At 39.5% G+C, this 21,113-nt stretch overlaps 1 protein-coding gene across 1 annotated transcript in view; it reads left to right on the top strand.

Moving 5' to 3' along the window:
* The first annotated feature begins 1,077 nt into the window (after positions 1 to 1,077).
* PPP1R1C (protein phosphatase 1 regulatory inhibitor subunit 1C) overlaps positions 1,078 to 21,113 on the top strand; it is a 52,109-nt gene continuing 32,073 nt past the window's right edge. Inside the window, 3 exon segments of the mRNA XM_065672753.1 lie at positions 1,078 to 1,201; positions 1,204 to 1,328; positions 3,559 to 3,619. Coding sequence (XP_065528825.1) covers positions 1,078 to 1,201; positions 1,204 to 1,328; positions 3,559 to 3,619 — 310 coding nt within the window.

Here is a 21,113-nt window from a genome sequence, read left to right as displayed (position 1 = left end):
GCTCTAGGGCATTTTCCATCCATGGTTGCAGTTTTGGTGTCAAGCACACCTTTGTCACAGGAGCTCTGCTGCTTGGCAGTGGTCAGGTGCTCTAAGGAATGAGGTAAGTGAAGTCAGTGGTTGCTGTGTATCGTTTCATACACTTTTTTTGAATTAAGGTGACATGAAAAGTGAAAATCACTTATATTCACCAAAGAGTGCTATTGGCATGATTGACCAAATTCTTTTCATGGTCTTGGAAGAAGGCACAGATTTTGTACCCTGAAGTAGGATTTGACCCTCTGAATTTTAGCCACCTAGAAGTGAGGTAACTAGCCTGAGGTATCTTCATTTTTTCTAGGGTTAATAGGGAAAAAATGTCATCTCCAGTAAACATTATATTCCACTTAATGAGGACAGGATGAAATGCTGTTTGATGTGCCTAGCATTAGGGAGCCCGGATAGCTGGTGTAAATATGGATGTTCTCAGTATCTGAAGTCATGTGAGATGGAGCCCACCAGAAGAAATCGCAGTCTAAATCTGAAAACCCAGCCCAAGGTGCAGACCTACTTAGCACACCAGATATGCTTCATGGAAGTATAGGCATCTGTGTACCACCACTACCAAAAATGTTCCTTTAAGAGGTTTAGGAATGGATTTGAGAGAGCAAAGGCAAATGTGTGATACACAAGAAGAGGAAAGCTGTTCTGGTGCAGTGTAACAGAGATGGAAATACTGCATCCACCCCTCCTGCTACCTCCACCCACAAAATCTGAAAACTTCCTGATTTGTGTTCATCAATAATTAAGAGCCCATCAGCAATACTCAGAGGGAGCTTGCATTGCACTTCTGAGCAGCCAGTTAGTAATGTACGATGGAGAGATCCTCTTTTTCAAATCCCAGGGCTCCAGGCCGTGCAATGCTAGTATTGCATTTTCAATTAGCTTCTGAGTGAATGCTTGGCATATGTAAAAGTGAACTGGTACACAATTAGCTTATTGTTCCTTTCAGCTTTGTGCTGAGAGGATCTGAAGGACTGCAGAAGAGAGGGGAGAGGGGGAAAAAAGAAAATAGCCAAGCCAGAGGCATCTCCGTGGATGTGGAATAAGGAAGCTGCTCAGCTCACTCAGATTCCCGTGCTAAGTTGGGAGTTGCAGCTGTTACTGAGGAGCACACAGCCTGGCTGTGAGGAGGGTGCCCGGGGAGAGGCGCAGACCAAGTCTCAAGCTCCAGGCTCTTCTCTTCTCTGACTCACCTCAGCATCACGATGGAGCCCAACAGCCCTAAAAAAATACAGTTTGCTGTGCCACTGTTTCAGAGTCAAATAGACCCTGAGGCAGCTGAGCAGGTAAGGAAGATGAGTTTCTTTCATTGTTTTGAGGGAATAGGGTAGGAATGGGGGCAAGGTAATACTTGTGGCCTAAATGCTTTCCTAACTTACATTAGCTTAACTATAGTTCAAATGTTCTGAAGGTTATAGTGATGTCTAGATATACCAAAGAGGGAGGGGGATATGTCCTCTAGCCAGAATAAGGCTTCTTTACGTTGGGCAGGTTTTTTCAGTATATATGTTGTGCCTTTTCTGTAACTGGACTTGTACCCTAATACATAATATACATCCTCAACAAATCAACTGAAGTATATTATTTATACATCAAGCAAAACGTGAAGCTGATAATAGGTACTTAATGGAAATATTGCACAGGAGACAGCTTATTTACCATTCATTTTAACATGAGAAAATACAGTTTATGTTTTGCACAATAGTTATCACTTCAATTGCCTCCTGTATTTCTCATTTTTTTATATGATCTTCTTTATGTCATTGTTACAGGGTTTTGCATACTGAAAAATATATAGGTGTAGAAATATATGTGACTTATGTCAGTGTTGAAGATATGTGTGCGCTATTTTAGCTTTTGACTCGCTTCCAAAACATGCACATACATATATATAGCAATACAGATGTCTAAGGAGGAAAAGGTGTCTATTATTGAGTACAGATATGCGTAGATGTGCATACAGGAGGACACAGGGAATTTTATAAGAAAAGCTGGAAAACTGTAATTAGGTGACCCCGTATATTCGCTCAGTCCAAGTCCTCAACATTTGCTTCTATTTCGGTAAAGTCTACTTTTAGATGATAGCAGGGGAATGTTATAACCTTGACAGCTCTGTGACATTAGCTATGAAATTATTTGAGCTTTAGGACAAGTATCTGGTTTCCTGAACATTCTGATGTTATGTGTCATAAAAGGGAGCCACCTTTACTAGAAAATGAGTCTTGAGTGACCACTCAATGAAGAAATAGTAGAAGGGTGCAGGAGAGGATTGCTGCAGATCTTCATTTGCCCATAGGTACCTCTCAAAATGTCTTTGCCTTTTGTGACAGTCCTGCAATGAATTCAAGCAGGATGTGTTCTGATATTTTTCTGAAATCTGTGAGAACCATAAGATTAGGATTTCCCAGAATTCCCATGGCTTTTGAAATGCTGTGGCCCAAATTCTGCCCTGCATTTATGGGCAGTCCTTTTTTTCTGTTGTGAGTTTAGTCCCAAGTGCTATACAGTTTCACTGCGGGTATGTGATGAAATTAAAGTAGTAAGTTCTGCTGTCAGCTACAGTTATGATAATCCGGAATAAACCCATTAACCCTGATGATGTAATTTTCCACTTACACCTCTGAAAGCAAAATTTGAACCCAGCTAAATACAGACGTTGGCTCAGCAACTAAAAAGGAACAAACACCCTGACATTGAGGTTTTGTGTCAGAACGGTTTCTAGCTTGAATACTCCTGGTTCCTCTCTTAAATTCTATAGAATATCAATAGCTTGGATGCTTTAGCAAAGCAACACAAAGCTTTCAAAGCAAATGTATGCGTTACAAGAGGGTAGTCCAATATCATGTAGTTCAATGACTGTTAATGGAACAAAAGTACTTAACCAAATAAACTCTGAATAAGAACTGCGTACAAATCAGGATTATATATTAACATGAAAGATCAGTTGTATTGTGCCCTGAAAATATTCTTTTCAAAGTCTCAAGTATTGCTTTCCTTTAGTTAAAGAACAATAGTAACACCTCTGACCACAGCTTGGAAATATCATAAATTCATTGGAAGGCACACAGTATCATCTCTCAAGTGCACTCACAGAACAGTATTATTAATGATTACTTGTGAGAGCTATAATAGTAAAAGGTATTCATGCACATAAGCACACAAACTACTGCAATAATTTTCCTGACTCAAAGCTAAATAGCAGTATTTTAAGATATGACTGATTCATGTCAGCAATACATGCCCAAAACTTTATTCAAGATGACTACAAATCCTAAAGGTATTTTGGAAAGCTCTTCCCCATGCCTTTGTTTTCCATGTGCAAGCGGCAGCATGACCCAGATCACTGTCAGATCAGACAAGCAGTCCGTAAGACAGTGATGTGCTGCTGTTCTTGAAGTATTTAGGTTTTTTAACTTTGGCTGGTCTATACTCAGGAGGACACCCAATGGATTTTTTGCTTTGCTTTGTGTGCATAAATGTGCCCTAATGAATCTCCTTGTTTCATGCCTATTGCAGATCAGGAAAAGGCGGCCTACACCAGCATCACTTGTCATCATGAATGAACATGTGCCCCCAGGTAAGTGCCAACATACCTTCTAAACCGTTGGACTTGTATACACAGGCTTGTCTGCAAATTGGTTTTAGCGACTACATGATTTTAAGAATCCAGCATTAATTTCATAGCACTAAATATCAGATAATGGATCTGAGAACAGTTTGGAGTAAACCCCAGAAAGACATGTAACTTCTGGCCTCCAGATGATGTCAATAATTTCAGGGTTTTATTCTCCATGTAAATCTTTCATTGCATGTACATGGGGAATTAATATGACCCAGATCCATCACTTCTGTTCATGAACATTTTTTTTCCTTGGCCGGATACTTTGGAGGTCTGTGAAGCCCTAGTCCTGCTTCTCCAGTCTCTAGATATACCAGGGTGGCTCCAGGGCTAATTCAGCTATGGGAATTGCTTCGGCAGAACAGGTTACTTTCTAATTTTCTGATGAAACATATGATGATTGGTCTCATTATTCCTCTTAAATGTGAATGCACTACCTTCACCCAACTCTCGTCCAGAAGATTTGCTGTAGCATGGGACAATTTGAGGTTGCAACATACTTTGTCACATAAATGTGACTCCAGAAAGACTCTAATAAGCTGTTTAGAGAGTATTATAAGCAAGAAAGCTCAGAAAAATTAACTACAGGAAAAAGTCCTCAAGACATAGTCCCTTTAAAACATGCTACCTGCTTTATACCAAACTTTTCTTTGTAGTGCTCTGCAATGATTTTTCACAGCCTTATCTCTTCACCACCTGAAGATTTTTTTTACAGGCAGTTCAGGCTTTTTCTCACTAGTGTATTTCTAAGGTCATTACTGTGTGCGCTGGTACGTCAGTAAAATAAAACCATCCTAGCTCTATTTGGATCTCCACTTACTGTGCTGTGCTGATGGTCTCCAGTAGCTGAACTTTCTCAGAAGTGTGCAGAAAAAACCCTTTAGAGAGCCCTGCTCTTGTGGTTGAGAACCCACACAGATTAGGGAGGTTCAAGCATGGCATATGGCTAAGGTTATATTCTTCTGACGCTGAGAGTGACCAACACATTTGCTGAGGGGCTAAAACAGTCCTAATTTGGAGAGCAGCTTTCTGGCCTGAATTTCAGGCAGTTCAGCTTTCTGTAATGGTGCATGAGAGATCTGCCTTAGTCTGACTTTCCTTACCTTAATGAGATCTAGAGCCTCTGTGTTGCTAGGACTTAATTTAAAGCAAATTCACCTTGACTGTTGATCTATTTTGCAATTCACTTTGTACACTTTGTACTGTCATATTTCCTTTTATAAACAGATACTTGGTACAGTACCAAATCAAAACCAAACAGAGAATAAGAACTCTTTTTAATTTACAGGAAATTTTACTGTAAACAGTGGTGCATGTCTGTTATCTCCTTTCCTGCAATGTTCGGAATAAATCTTTAAATAAATCATTTTTATTATGAGTCAGAATTGCTGCAAATATCAGGCAACTTCCATATAAGCCCAAGAGTTAGTATTCACCTTCACTTATATATAAATATTTATTTAGGTGTTGTCCCCTCTTATTAGATACTAGGAACTAATAGCAATGAAGGTATTCTTTGGTTAAATTATAACCTTGTCTTGTTTATTAATTTTATAAAAAGTCAGATAAAAATAAAATCTTTAAAAGCACCTTCATTTTCCTGCACCTCACCATGTAGTTTATGCATAAGCATGTGCATGCATCTTTCCGTATGGTATTCTTGATATGGAGAAGTGTTTTGAACATGTAGTATGCACATGTAGCTGTGTAAATCTGCTGAATACAAGGGCTGCAAAACCAAATTGGACAATAGCTTTACAATGGAAGCACAAACAGGAACAAAATTCCTTATCGTCTTGGTCCTGCAAGGGCTGTACAGCTTCTAAAATTATTGTATACCTTCAACTTTCATTGTACACCTAATCCTAGAGGCTCTTGACACCTTGCTGGTTAAAGCCCAAAATGCTAGTCAGTTACTGGATTTTGAATATAATTCAGGGGGACGCTGAATAACAATTTGCCTCCAAAAAAGAGAAATTCACCACTGCGTATGGTTGTAGTCAATAAAATAATAACGGTAAGGGTGTTGACTTCACACTTCAACCGATCACTTTAGAAGCGTGATTCCCTAGATCAATGGGGAAGCTGAGCAGCAGAAAATTTAAGTGATACTGTCAGAGCCACCTATTAAATTATAGCTGGGCTATACCAGAATCCTGTATCTTGTATTTTATGTGCTGGAATACTCCCAATTCCATCATTAGGAGCAAACATCTGGTGAAAGATATGCTTGCAAGGGTTTGAAATGTGTGTCCTAATGCAATTCTAAATGTTTGGATGCCCTGCAAAGTTTATTCAAATATATAAACTACTTTTATTTTGTAAAACAGAGACAGGCATTTTCTAAGAATCAGACTTTTCTATAATCTTCTGTTGCAGCTGCTTCTGATTGCAGCAGGAAAAAAAGCAGCATTTTTGTGGTATTCTGGTGTTCTGGATGCAGACCCATCTGGAAACCAGAAGGCAATAAAATGTCTTTGGACGTTTCAGAACTTCATGATAAATTCAGTTTGAGTTGTGCTGTACAAATGTCTAAAATAGTTGTTTTCTTCTAAGTCTTCTCATCCACCCCTGATGTCTACTACACATTGACAGGAATCTTTCTTCACTGATTTAGGTCAGGTCCATTGTGCTATAAAGTGAGGATAGAATATCTACTACGGCTAAGTCATTTTAAACCCACAACTGCTACTCCAAAACTGTATGAAAAGTCTGCTTGGCTTCCTTACTTCCAAGGAGACAGTGCTAGACCACATTAAATGATTGACAGACAGGTGGTAGATACGACTGAAGGAGCTAATATCCAGCCTAGTATCATTGACTGGTGCATTTTCTTGTGTTCACTCTGGTTGGTACCATATCTAATTACAATCAAAGTCACAAAAGAGAAATTTGAATTGCAACAGTAACAGTGATTGCAGTGGACAAAATGAGCTTGTGAAGCAGTGTAAGTGAATAAACCCTTAACTCTTTCTTCACGAAGTGCTCTGTAAAGTGCTCTTTGATGAGTTGTATGTCACATCTGAGCAGAGAAGCTAGCGCTAGCAAACTCAGTCTAGTTATGAAGTTAATTAACTCTATTCTGCTTCAGTCGCCATCAATGGAGCTATATTTTCCTGAGCATCTGATATTTGACTTCATAATATCTAATCCATTTTACTTTTATTTGAAGTTATAAGACCCTTTTACTATCTGTGAAAGCAAATACAAATATTCATGGACAGAACTACAAAAAATGTGCAGCATCTCATCCTGTGCAGGATGCCTCCATGGGTTACCGGGGTAATCCATTTGTGTCCTGCTATAACCACAGTTGATCCGTGTCTGTCTTTTAGAAAAAAGAGCAAAGCATATGCTTAGTTTTAAAGACACAGGTAACTATTATGTTGCACAAGGACTTCATTAAAAAATTGATAAAGCTCTCCTGCTTCCTCTTTTTCTTACAATATCATTGAAACCAACAGAAACTGTGTGTAACCATACCCTGAAAGCAACCTTTTCTGCACTGACAACCTCCTGTCAACTTATCAAGCATAGCAGAATAGATATTAAAGTTTATATAATCTGAAATAAAAGTCTGACCATGCTTTAAACTAGCAGAATATCATACTGAAACAGCTCAAGAAAAAGCTGGTGGCAATGGAGAGAAGTGATGGTTTAGAGAGGAAAACATGTCAGGCTGCTCAGGTTTAATGCTATTAGGGCTTGCTTTGATCATAAAACAATGCCAGTTTGGCTTTGTCACAGCGCCAGGCAATATCAAACACTCTGGCTGGCAAAGGCTGTTCAACTTGTGTCGAAGTGTTCAGTCTTCTTGAAGTACTAGAATAGGGGTAAACACTAGGATGAACTTTGCATTTCTGAACTTTCTATGCATTTGCTGTTTCCAGCTCTCCTTTGTGCTCGGTTGTCTGTTTTGGCTTTCTTGCATGTAATGTAAATGTTACTTGGTGGTTGGAAGTAAGAAAAACATAGCAATGTGTTTTGATAACTGCTGCCTTTTTTTTTTTTTTGCATCTTGCAAATCTCATTTCAAGGCAGCAAGGGTATATTGTCACTGCAAAAGCAATATAAAACATGTATTCCAAATACAACTCAGCATGTCTCAGTTTTCTGAAGACTGGAAATAATAACTTGAAGATAAGCAAGCTGTACCTGTTTCCAGACAAGGAACTTGCTTGCAGCTTGTCTTTGTTCACTAGGAGATTTTCTGTCTTGTTCCCAGCTGATTTTCTGTTGTTTTGAGAGGAATTCGTGCCTTTCAGTTTGCTGCCATTGCCTAGAGGTTTGCTCTGAGCAGCCTCAATATTTAGTGCAGTGGCAAACAGCACAGCCAGATTGGTAGTGGGAGGAAAAACTGTCCTTATACCTGTGGCGATCCCATGACAACCCAAAGTAGATTAGAGTTTGGGAGTTTTTAAATGCTAAATTGGATCTAGACTTTCCCTACACAATAGTGACCACATGTAGATGTGCTTTTCTAATGATGCAAACGCTACCAGCACCCCGTCCTTGAGGGGACAAATGTGACATGCCTTACCCAACATTAATGTTTGTGACTAATATTTGTTAGATTATGCTTCTAGGTGATTGAATGTGTTTGGTTTATATCTAAGAGTCACCTTTTTTTTCTCCCAGAACAAAATAAACTGGGATCAAAAAAGACCTACTAAGTAGGAGGCAGCTCTTTCTGGGCATTGTAAAGCAGTTCTGCTACAATTTCTAGGCAAAAGTCTCATTGAAACTTGAATCAGCAGAGAGCTCTTGGTCTCACAGTTCATGAAAACTGATATGTTTTTCAAAAGCTTGAGATTCTGTTAGAACACAGTGCTTACTTTGGTTCAGGAAATAGAAAGTGAGTAAGCCAAACAGCAGCTGTTTCCAATTGCAAACTTAGGCTTCTAATGTGGTAATAAAGCATTCAGAAAAGCAGCATATTAATAAAATCTGTCATGAGCTGTATTTTTTTGTGTCAAACTAGTTGGCTTTTCTATATGCTGTGGATACCATTTAAGTGTGCTGTCTGTTTTTATTTTAGTCTGGGAGTTTGATGGGTAATGGCAATAAGCAGTGAAAAAGTTTTGCATCCCCTCACACCACAGGACTGGTACAGCTCAGTGTGCGTTATCAATGGCACCAGAATGCTCAGAGATCCGGCACTGTTTGTCAGGACAGCGAGGACCTTCGTGTTCTTTCAGCCTGTGCTGGAAAGGACTATCTGACACTGTGAAACAATGAAATATATAAAACAGACATTGCATAAGACCTCTCTGGTATTAGGGATTACAGAACAGAGATGAAAATGTCTGTCCTTGAAAATATCCTGCTGTTTGCATGCTGATGTCTGACAGCAAATGTTTAGTGGCAAACTGCATCCCTTTTTATTACCTACATATGCTATGCTTGGATGCTCTTTCATTTGGGCTACTTTGAATTTATTCTGCAGTTCGGGTTGACAGAAGTCCTTGGGACAACCCATAGCATAAGTTCCTCACAAATATGCAGTATGAGTAAAGACTCCATGATGTGATCCATGAAAATAAAAAGTTCAGTGACTTCAAAAGAAAGAAAAAGGAAGGAAAATGTCAGGAAACTGCTTGAGCTGTTTATAACACAGCCCAGAAGCGACAGCTCACAGGTTCCAAACAGAAACATTTGATTAAAAAGGGGAAAAAAATAAAAATTTCCTTAGTGTATTTCACTAAAATGGTCCATTTTCATGAGGGGGTGAGGATTTTATATGTCATTGCCATCAACTGCTGAAAGAGCTGTTATGCTCCCTGCAGCATGGTAAAGGCAACAAGCCAGAAGACAAGGTTTGAGTTGGTTGGGATGAACCAGGCACTGCTGTGACTATCTGAAAGGTTATCACCAAAGCAGACAGATGCATTTTCGCTATTTTCTGAGGTTATGAACACATTGCCTCACAAATAGAAACATTCCCTGGGAACATTTTAGTCATTGTGTGAAACACATCATGTGAAACAGTAGGAAATGCATACTATTTGTTATGCGATCTAAGTAGAGTCTGGACTGTCTCTTTAGTCAGTCAGTAATGCTATAATGAGGAAAGGGGTCTCAAAACTACTCAGAGAAAGTCAAAACAAAAAAGGTGTTCTGTGTGGTCTGGTTAAAATTAACTTTTCTTCATTTTTTGTGTTTATTTTTATCCATGCTTCCTTCATTTTCAGTGTTTAATGGCAACTACAGGTACATTTTACTTAACACATAGTCCTTATGAGCTTGGTTGCTTCTACTGACTATGTTCTAGTTGGCTGAAGTGACTGAATTCAGTCAAAACAAGGATGAGTCCCTCATGTTCGCTGGAGCCTGCCTTCCCTCTGTGAGACAGGGGAGCATAGGATGCAAACACCGCCTGAGAAAGCTCTGATATGTGGAAAGGCCTGAGCTAGCCCAGCAGACTGGAAACAGAGGTTGGATAATCACAACCAGGACTCAGATTTGTGGCCTAGATCACAGAAGGGGTGCAGCTTAGAGGATGTGAAGCCAAACCCATAAGTTTTTCTTACTCCCACTATGGGTGGAATTGTATTAATACGTTTATCTCATTTCGGCCTTAAATCCTCAACAGGTGAATTGATGTACTTTTTCATTTATCAGTGCAGCTAAGCTCCTAATGTGTACCATGACATTACTTGGTCATCTTGCTCCCTGCCTCCTGTTGGGTTTGTGTTGGAAGGGTCAACGTCCATGGAACTATCTGAAAGTGAAGGAGGTATTTTTAGGGTTGAACCTTGTACTCTTCATCTGTTTTCCTCATTCCTTATACAAAAGCACCATAGAAACAGCCTTCTTCCACCCCAGGAGATTATTTGCAAATCATTTTTGATATATATGGCTTCATGTTACAGATCTCCAGCTGCCTGATTATTCAGTGTCAGGACTGATAAGATTTCGGAATGTTTACCTCTGTTATCACGTCTGTGTATATTAACATGACAAAGGGTTATGCCATGGGTAAGAGAATAGCAGTGTGCACAAGTACTTAACCTGGTGTTAATTGGACAGGTTCTAACTTCAGTGCATTCATAAGACTTAAAATTTTGCTAGACAAACCCTAACAGACTTACACTGTGCCAAATACTTGCAGAATCATAGAATGATTAGGGTTGGAAAGGGCCTTAAGATAATCTAGTTCCAAACCCCCTGCCATGGGCAGGGGTGCTTCGCACTAGACCATTATATATCTCAAATAGTTTGCTCTGGTGAGAATTCTAAATGGATGGTGGATTTTCTATTTAAAAAATTTAATGCATAGGTGTAGTTAACTATTTCTTCTAGTCAAAGTACTTAAGCAGTATTTAATACAGCTACGTGAGTATAAAATTTAGGGGGTTGTTAGCATTTTAAAAGAAAATAAATGTTTGGCTCAAAATACATCCAGTTTAGCCTGTGGCAAACATTCTGTTTGTATTTTGAGTGTTCTTTAAAAATAGTAAATAGTTTTAAAGGCTACTTGAAATTAAGTCCATTTAAACATTGTAAGACAAAATGTTTTGAATAAGGATGTCAAAGCAGTTTGTTTGGAGATACTTCAATAATGTTATAATACTGATATTTTATTTTTATTTTTTTAATCTCAGGTAATAAACTAAAATCCATTAATAAATGTTTGAGGCTTTGTGAGGGGGGAAAAAACCAACCCAGGCTTTGTCTGACCTCAACTATTTAGTACTTAATGCAGCACTCATTTACTATGGTGACGTGTGCGGAATAAATAGATAATGCAGACAGATGAGAGAGAATCCAGCTTTTAGCACTAACCTCATTATGTTCAGAATATTGGGAAGGGGTTGCACTTAAAGCATCAATCAAGATAGCCCCATTTATTGAGCTTTCAGAGATAAAATTTAACTCTTTATATGGAGTAACTAAAGTTAAAGCTTCCACTCAAAATAGACAGAAAGCAGGAATTTCATGAGCTAGGAATAAATGTTAGCAGACATTCTAAACAAAACAAAGCTACCAATCATGGAAGGTTTTTTTTCCAACTACACGAGGCTGCAGAAATTCAGAGTGCAGGGAGGTGTAGAGCTTAGCTTTGCTTTCCTGTGAGTCTGAGCTGTGTCACCAGCTGGTGGAAATGAGGTCAGCTGGACCAGCAAAGTCTCTTTTCACTGAAACCAAAGCAGTATTAGGGTTGAATTCAACTATATGCTTATTGGAAGGAGCCCTGTTTCTCTGTTTTCTCCTTCTCCCCCTCAAAATGCTATTCGTGTGTCTGTATATAAAATCATCACTTCTAATATTTTTCTCAAACAGCTATACTGGAGCACCAAGAGTATATCATAGTAGAACGAAGCACGAAGTTACATTCTCACTCTTTGCTTATGTTTTCCCTGAGATACCTGGAATGCAGATGTACCACAGAGAATTAATGTTTTGGCATTATTCACCTTGTGGAACCAAACCACACTTGCAGAGTTAGCAGTGCTAAGTAGACAAATGTGCATTTTAAAGGTCATGCTTTTCACCTGAGGCCATGTCTTTTGTTCTGATGAGACAAGCAGAGAAGAGCCATACTGAGCAGAAAATGAGCCTGAGCAAGGCAGGTAGAAAGTTCAATAAAGCAGTGAACTCTACTGCATCCTACGATACTGCTTCTCCTAGTGCTGAGACATCCCATAGCCTCAACGTTTCAGTACTGAGCCTCCCCCGCTCAGTGGCTTGTGGTGACAGTATTCCCTTCAAGTCTTTTGGAAATCCCCTGCCATGGCTGTTCTCAGGCAGTGGCAGAAAGCACAGAAGATCTGGATGAACTTTCCTGCTCTTTCCTTGATTGCCGCCAGCAGCAGCACCTCCGGAATCAGCCACCCTGTAGCTGCAGCACTTGCTCCACCTTATCCGTATTAGGATCTGCAGGACAGCTACAGAATCAGGGAGGAATTTAACCTACAAGCCCCGCTGCTCTGAATGCAACATGTTTGCTTTACTAAATGCTACCTCTTTGAAGTGAAATTGTGCTGGTGAACTAAGAAGTGATTGGGGGTAGGAGGGAAGAAAGAAATTTCCTGTTCAAGAATTGTGTTTCAGAAGATTTTTGATCCAGATCAACATTAGGTTTTTACTGTCTGTTTTCGAAATACAGTAAGTAGACAGCAAGGCTGTAATTGTTTAGAAATGTGCTTTCAAGCCTCCTAAAATGCTGATGCTAGCGCATGACTTACTTAGGCTTTAATGTGTACAGCACTATCTTGTAGGAGGGTGTGGAACAGCTCATTCCACAGGAATCACAGCGAGGTGTTTCTCATTGTGACTATACAGATGGAGTTGTATAAAACAACACTCAGGGTCCCCTCTGTCTCTGGTATTTAGTGGGGTTAGCAGAAATTCTGGAAAAAGCCTTTGGAAATTACAGCTGACTTTGAGTTAACAGTGATTGCCCTATCATTTCTATCCCACCTAGTCATGCTGTTGGTGAGAATGAGATTGTGAACCTCATTTTGCTGACTCTTTGAAAGCTTAGAAAGCCAAACCATGAACGAAACAAACAAAACCGGTAGTTGCATCTTTTTCCTGTAAAAAAAGTTAGAAACCCCAAGAAGTACTATTCTTAATAGCTCACTTGATTCACACATAAGATTGTACGTGTATGCTAGGACCTTTAATACATGTACATTCTAATCACAAACAAGCCACAAGCAGTTGGCCAGGACTAGCTTTACAGCACATTCTGACTGAAATCCTTGAGGTATTATTCCAAAAGGAAGGAAACTGCAAAGGCAGCTATAATAATTACTGGCTAAGGAAGAGTTTTATTGTTTTGTATTTGTTTTCTTCTCCCCTGATAAATGTCACTTTCCAGAATGTCCAATACACAACTGCTCAGCTTTGATATATTTTATAGTGGCTTTATGAGCTATAGCATGCTAGGAAATGTTTGAGTTTTTTAGTTTTGGCTGCTGTTTCTGGGTTTATTTTAGAATAGATTTATTTTAGAGCACTGGTTCAGCTCACAACTGAGAAAGGAACTGCTTGCAGTGCTAGCTATTGCAGCTGTAACTCCAATACAAAGGTTGCAGTCAGTGGATCAACTCTGAGCCATTTTCCTTCACAATTGATTCTTGCATATGAAGCTATTAGCAAAAGGTTTAAATGGTTATCAGAGGATTGGCTAGTATTATGTTTCTGGTAACCATAGATTTTTCCTCATGATCATTGCCTTAGCTGTGTTTTGATCTTCAACCTCTTCAATATGTCCCTGGAACACAGACTGAACACAAAGAAAGCAAGCAGCTGGAAAGTAACCCATTACTAACACTGCTCAGTATTACTGATGAATTCACAACTCTGGGTAACTGTCTTCTCCAGGTAGATAGCTTCCTTCTCTGTTTGAAAATACTCAATGTATACAGTAAGTCTATTACACAAAATGATACATTGTTTTGACTGTGTCTGTTGACAAAGTAATTACAAACTACTTGGGAAGGTTTTGTCTACAAGCTTTGGAAATATTTGGTAAAGCAGTAGCCATTATTTGCAAACATTTAGTAGTTTGCAAACATCTGGCAGTATGTTTTGCTTGGGCACAATCATTTCAGAGGAACATTTCTGCTTTTTGAACCTCTTTTTCTGAGTATTCGGTTCCTTTTTGCAAGTCTTTTCTTTCTCTGTCAGGTTTCAGGCCAGGTGAGGTTACTCTGTGAATGTGGAAACTGCCCTTACTCCGTACAGAAGAGATATAATCTTTATTGACGTCTGCTTTTGTGTCATAGTAGATTCTATGTCAGTGTAACCTTGCAATGAGGTGAGTTCTCCTGCTCAATTGGACAAACTTTAAGACACCGCATTGCCTTTTAGGTCAACTTTCAGTCGTTGTCCTTTGCCTTGTTCCATACCTCTGTGAAAAATCTATTTTTCCAAGGTCTTCTAGCTTGATTGGCCCTCCAGCACTGCCTGGGGCACCCAGAAATGCTTGCTATCAGGTTCCTCTTCTGCCTCATGCCAGAAAAATCAGTCTTTACATTTTTTACCTGATTTACTTTTATTTGCTTCAAGAATAAGGAAATGTTTCTTATGTATATCTCAATCGGAAAGAGAGATTTGAATTTTTCCTAAATAGGTGTGCATAAAAGAGAGTCACATATAGATTATCACGTACCTTTAAAGTCTTACTTTGAACGTTTTGAGACTTGAGTTTATTACCATCAACTTTCTCATTAGGCCAAGGGTTTTAGATGTCACATCACTTATCTCACCATTTTTTTCACTTATTTTTACTTAGGTAAGCAAATTAACCTGTAATTTCAAAGATGCCATGAATATGAATGTAACTGTCATTACTCAGTTTAGTTCATGAGCAAGAGTTTTTATTAAGCATTGGCTGGAGTTCTTTCCCAGCTGCACTAACCCCAGCACTAGTTCATTAAATCCCTACAAAGTTCTGGTTTTGCCTGCTCTGTTTTGCCAATGCAGACCACAGGTTTGCCACAGGATTTGCACTGTGTTGAATTTGGGTGCTGGACTCATTTTGTCTGGAGCGCTGCTCAGACCCCCTTGACACCCAGCCGAGCTGGGCACTGACAGAACGCCTTTATGTGGAGAGTCGGAGTGTAATAGGCAGTGCAGATTTGTGATTAAGCTTAACGTTGTTGTGCTGTAAAGGGAAGAAGAGCTTTACTGTTAACTAAATGGTATTCTTTGGAAAGGAGCTGATTTAAGGGTGGTTTTAAGCAATACAGAGGCAGTTCCTGACTTGGAGTTTCTGCATACAGTGACACCCTGTGGTCTTGCCAGAGGTTCCTCCCGGCTCTGATACTGAGTCCACACTGGTCAGCTGCAGATTACATTGAAAGTTTAGCTCGGAGTCATTCCTGGTAATCCAGTAAGAGATTTAAATTGGGTCCAGAAAATGCCTCATCTGAGAGATCAAAGGGAAAAAAGACTTTTACTTACCTCCTTCCGGCTCCTCTTATTTAATAAGTTGTCTCCATTTCCTTCAGCAAAGAGGAGTTTGTGCTGCTTACAAAGCAACTAGAAGAAAGCAACTTCAAGCCTACCACTGTTTATATTGTGACTTAAAGTCAATCTTTACATCAGTTACCCAAACAATATTTATTTCTAGTGTATTTCTGTCCTGGTTAATTACTTTCTCTGGGAAGACCTGCCAAGTCTGTAATTGTCCCCATATGATGGATGAAGGAGTTACTGTCACGAAAGTCTGCTCCATGCTCATTTGCTCACCTGGCCCTCTTGTAGAGCAGGCCTACAGAACAGGGCCTCCTGTGCTAAGGGGAGAAGAAGCTTCTGCATGGAGCAATATTTCATGGCAGGTTTTTCCATTAAGCCTGTTTTGTGTTCTGCCATTCAAAGCCAGGACAGTATCAGAAAATGCCTTACAGAGCTTGCAGTAGCTGGAAGACCACAGAGATCTTACTTGGTGGAAGTGTAAGTCCAAGAAGTCAGACAGGACAACCCCGTGCTTATTAATAAGAAGGGAGAAAAAGAATTAAATTTGAATTCTCTTCCAGTGTATATTTTGAGAAGCAATATTTGATCTGTGGGACTTACTTATTTAGGATTTGTTATATATTTAACAGGCATCATAGCGATGAAGAATGACAAGTTGGAAACAAAATGCTTAAGAGAGGGATGATTTTTTATGCTTATAGTAATTCATGACTGCTCTGTGGTAAGGCTGCAGACCTGATTCATCACTGTTACATTCTAGTTTAATGCCAGTGAAAGTAGGCTGATTTCCATGAGTCTGGCATTAAACTGAAATAACAAGGTGGTGAATCAGGCGCTTTAACTCCCTTCTGAGATTCATATGATATAAACAAATACATTTAGGTTCACATTTGAGGTCTGTAATGTCTCCAGTTTCTTCCAAACCAGATTATAGTCTCAGAATGTATGTTTTAAAGACATTTTGATCTGTGTATTTTATGAAAGGTGGTTTTATTTCATATTCTTATAGCTGTGCAGTTGAAAGTGAGTCCTTGGGTACTGTCTGTATGATGTTCAGAGAAATAGATGCTGTTTGGATCAAATGCTGTTGTGTGTGCTGGGAGGAAGATGATGATCATCCTTTTCACTTAGAGGTTGACTTTGAGCACCATTAAAACAGATTTGATCTAACAAAGGAGATTGCTGCCCCTAATCTCAGTGCTAGCAATGGCTACTTGAATATTGAAGGTGGGAAATACAGAGCTATGTAAATATAAATGGGTTAATTTACCTGGAAAGAAAGTTGTAGATGTCCAAGCAGCTGATTCATCCGGCCTGTGACATTTTATCAGCTGGCATTTTATCAGCTACAAAGGGCTGGTTACAGTCAGGAGCTAGCTGGGAAAAGCTACCCTATGATCTCTGAGACAGAGTGACAGAGGCTTCTTGGTGATGGTGCTGCTGGGGTAATGTGGGGCCTTTCCCATACCACATACCTTAACTGCAAGCACCTAACAGAGCAAGCATGCAAATGCTTCTGTACATAGCGAATTCCTCTTTCCCTATGTTATTATTAATATTTCTTATACAAATCTTGTTATTAGTGTTCCCTAAAGGGCCAGTCAGTAATTTAGATGCTTAATAGTGTGTGAGACGCAGCAGAACCACAATGTATGCACTCTCTTCTCAGCACTTGACTGAGGAGGGGAGCAGACCTTCCAGCTGCGCTTACCGCAGCAGCCGGGATACTGGAGTTTAATGAGGTGCTTTTGCAATGTGAAGATTTTCAGAAACATATACTCACACCAGGAGGGCTTACCAGGATATTTCTTCTGTAATGAAATGTAATTACATCTATACCCATAGTCAAGTTTGCATTGATAGATACAGGAAAACGAAAACCAGTAAGCAAAACTCAAGCAATTAACTACATAAGCATTTTTTATGTTTGCCTTTTTGGACTTCTTTTCTTATGTCAGTGGTTTAGCAGAAAACAATGAGAAGCTAGCTGATCTGCCAATGTGTGCTTAGAACTCTGGCAGAAGCAAAGCATTAAACATTGTTCGATCTTATTTTTCTGAGAGGAAAAGAAAAGTAGTTTTGATAGCAAAGAAAACCAGATAACATTATGCCAGTTGATTCCTAAATCAGATTTCAATGAGCTTGTTTTACAAATACCAATGGCAGATACAAATGGTGATGGTCAAACACCAGTAAGGCAAGCTGGTAGTTTAAAAAATATACTTATTTTACTGCTGAAGAAATCAAAATGTGAAATAACTGAAACCGAATTTTCAGAAAATTTGGAAAATAATCCATTTCTTAAAGTTTTGAAACAGGTGATCTGCCGTGATGCACAATTAGCACACAGCAAGGCTGTGAGCAGAGCCCTGCCGCCTGCTGCCCGAGCACACAAGCATCCCCCAGAGCTGCAGCAGGAGGAGAGAGCCACCCTTCTGTTCATCACAGGAGATGGTTAAGTGGAGCCAGGAAAATGGTTTTCCTTTTCCAAATGTGTGTTGCCATTGAGCATGCTGATCCAAAGTCAGTAAGTGGTTAATTTCTTTCACATTTTTTGAGAGAGAAAGCTTTGGTCATGGGCATAGTACTGGAGAGATATCATCAAAATTAATGAAACGAAACTGGCTGAACTATTCCATACCAACAGCATTCTCTGATTTCTCTCTCTCTCTAGCTTAGGGTGTCCTGCTCTACATGCATCTACTTTGCTCCTGTCTCCTGTGACACTGTTTATACAGGGGTGGGCAGGATTATGAAAAAGCTCCAGACTAACAGTGACATTGTGCTCTTAAAGTCTCTCTTCAGACTCATTTCTTTCAGATTCAAACCATTCTTCTTTAAATTAAAATAATTCTTTTAACTAAAAGCTGTTTTAGGTATGCAGCTCATGGGTTATTTCCACTATCTGAGCAATTTAAGAGTATCATATTTGTCATTTTTAAGTGAAAATGTAGACACTATGGCAAAAAGTAGCCAAATCCAAAGCCCTATCAGCCCCCCATGATTTTTATCTGAAACTTCTCAGCTTTGTTTTCCCACGGAAAATTCCAGACTCTCTACAAGATTTCTCCAACAATTATACCACCCTCTTACTGAGTTTCCTTTGTGTAAAAGCCGGCCTCTCTGACCTGTTCTGTTCCTCCAGTGCCTGATTGAAACCCTACAGAAAAGGCTTTTATTTGCTCTTGCCAAGAGGAAAGAAAGCAGGGTACTTAGCTGGATGAGATAAGCCTTTGCCGGATGAGTCCACTGCCCATGGGTGATATCAGAGGCCAAGTCTTTTAAAATAGGTCACCTCTTGCCCTGTGTAACTGCAACAAGTGCATTAACATTATCCAGTGGGAGAAGAGGCAGATGAATTTTGATCTTACTCTAAAGCAATCACAAGGCTTCCCCCAGTGTGGCCATGCCATTTGTACAACAGTAGAGATTCACAGAAAAAGCTATCAGCCACAACTAGTGGTTGTCATCCTGGCCATGACTAGTCCTCTTCCACTTGGTTCCTTTCTGACCTCATATAACGACACCTTTGGGGTTGCAAGGCTTATTATATCATCTTGTCTGAGCGGATGTGCTAATAAGTATTCAGAAGAGCTCTGCTACCAAGAGCACTTGGGAGACAAATCCCTTGGTGTTTCCTCCATATTTCAGCAATAAAGCCAGGCCAAATCTTGCAGTTCTCCCTGCAACAGAGTGAGAATGAGTACTTGAATAATGCTTAAATGTCTATGCTGCAAGGGGCTCTGTGTGACCTCTGGACCTTCAGAAATGCCTGTCCTGAAAGAAATAAGGCTTAATTTCAGAAAGTCTCTGTACATATCTGGACTGATGGAAATAACCTTTATATTGAAGCATTCATTGATGAACATGGGTGATTTCTCTTCCTGAGGACACTGACTAAAGCCTGAAACCCTGTTTGTTTTGCCAGGTCCTACTCCAGTCTACATGAGGTAATGTTCACACTAGCCTCAGACAATATTCATGCAACACAGATGAAAGTCCTCAACTGCTTTTTCCGCAGCACAGGTGTAAAAAAACCTCTAAACAAAGCTCTAGTCTTATTTTTACATTCCTCGACTTTCCGGTCACTTGGTTATGTACAAATCTGTTCTCAGCTCTTCATATGATTTCTATTACACCACTTCAAAAGGAAAACACAAGAACTGTCAAGAAATTACTTCAGTAATTAGATTCCTGTTAGCTAACTGGAGCAGCCAAGAATAAATTACACTGGAAAAAAGTATGTGTTGAGATTTGGAACATAATACAGCTGTATTGTGTTCTGTGAGTAATGTTATGGTCTTTTGGGGAGGAAAATAAAGCACCACTAAAGTCTTCTTCCCTCCTGGCCCCCAAAAGACAGCAAACCTATAGGGAGAAGTTTCCTACTAAGAGCTTTGGTTTTGTTTCGTGTAAGAGAGAAATAGCTGATCACTTGAATTCATTCTTACTTAATTACCTAGTTATAAACATGATAAGCAAATTTCTCATTCTGTATAATTATGACATTTTTTGTGAGCAGAATCCTGACTGCACATTAGTCAATGGAACCAAAGGATGCTGAGATAGCAAGGGTTTCATTCTCTCCTGTGAATCAAGTGATATCACAGTCTGATAATTGTTATTTAGTTTCTGATTATTTTGTGACCCCTCTGAAGAGGAATTTATGCCCAAAGAGTTCAGCTTATAACTGTCAATGGATCTGAGAGGGCAATGTGTTGCTTTTTTAACTTCTTTAGGTGGACATGTCTGATTCACAGTACCTAATTGATGATGTCTTTCCTACCTTGTATCTTCCATTCTCACTGTAAATTCTGTTGTCACTGAGATTTTCTACATGGAATCTCTTGACGCCAGAACTGTTGCAGTGAGAGCATCAATTCCCACATGTATTGACTCACAAAAGGACACTTTCTTGCACATGCTTTCATTAATGTATCTAGACTACTTTCAAATCGTTATAATTTACACTGGAAAAACACTACTTGTCTAAGGAAAAATGTTCACACAACTATCAATGTAATCCTTCAGTTACACCAAGATGGCTTTAAGTATTTCCTCAGGCAGAGACCTCTTGGCTGAAGTGCAGCCCACACTGCACTCCAGTTCTGCTGTCACCACTAAATCCCCCCTTTTACTTCTGCTGCAACATCATTACCCCCATCTCTCAGTACTACCTCAGCTGCACACAAGCACTTCTATCTTCTTTCCATGTCCCCCTTATCTTTCATCTTTTCTTTCTCCTCTACCCAAAGATTTTTTGTTTATTTTCTACTCTCTGCCTCAGTCTGTGGCACTCGGGAATCTCAGCTTCACTTGCTCCCATTCCTTGTCACCACTCCTTAGAATCTATACCCTCCATTGAGTCTTATCCATCAAAATGCCTGTCAAAAATAAGCATGCGATGGTCTTTCTGTCCTCAAAAATGAATGCACGTCAAAATGCACTATTCACCAAACTGCATCTCCAACCAGCTCTACCTTTCACTTCATCTCACAACTCACTTGAAACACTTCCTGTC

Source organism: Lathamus discolor, chromosome 3, assembly GCF_037157495.1.
Source record: "Lathamus discolor isolate bLatDis1 chromosome 3, bLatDis1.hap1, whole genome shotgun sequence".
Classification (NCBI taxonomy): domain Eukaryota; kingdom Metazoa; phylum Chordata; class Aves; order Psittaciformes; family Psittacidae; genus Lathamus; species Lathamus discolor.
Note: the sequence above shows the minus strand (reverse complement) of the source record. Positions and strands in the feature narration are given on the sequence as shown.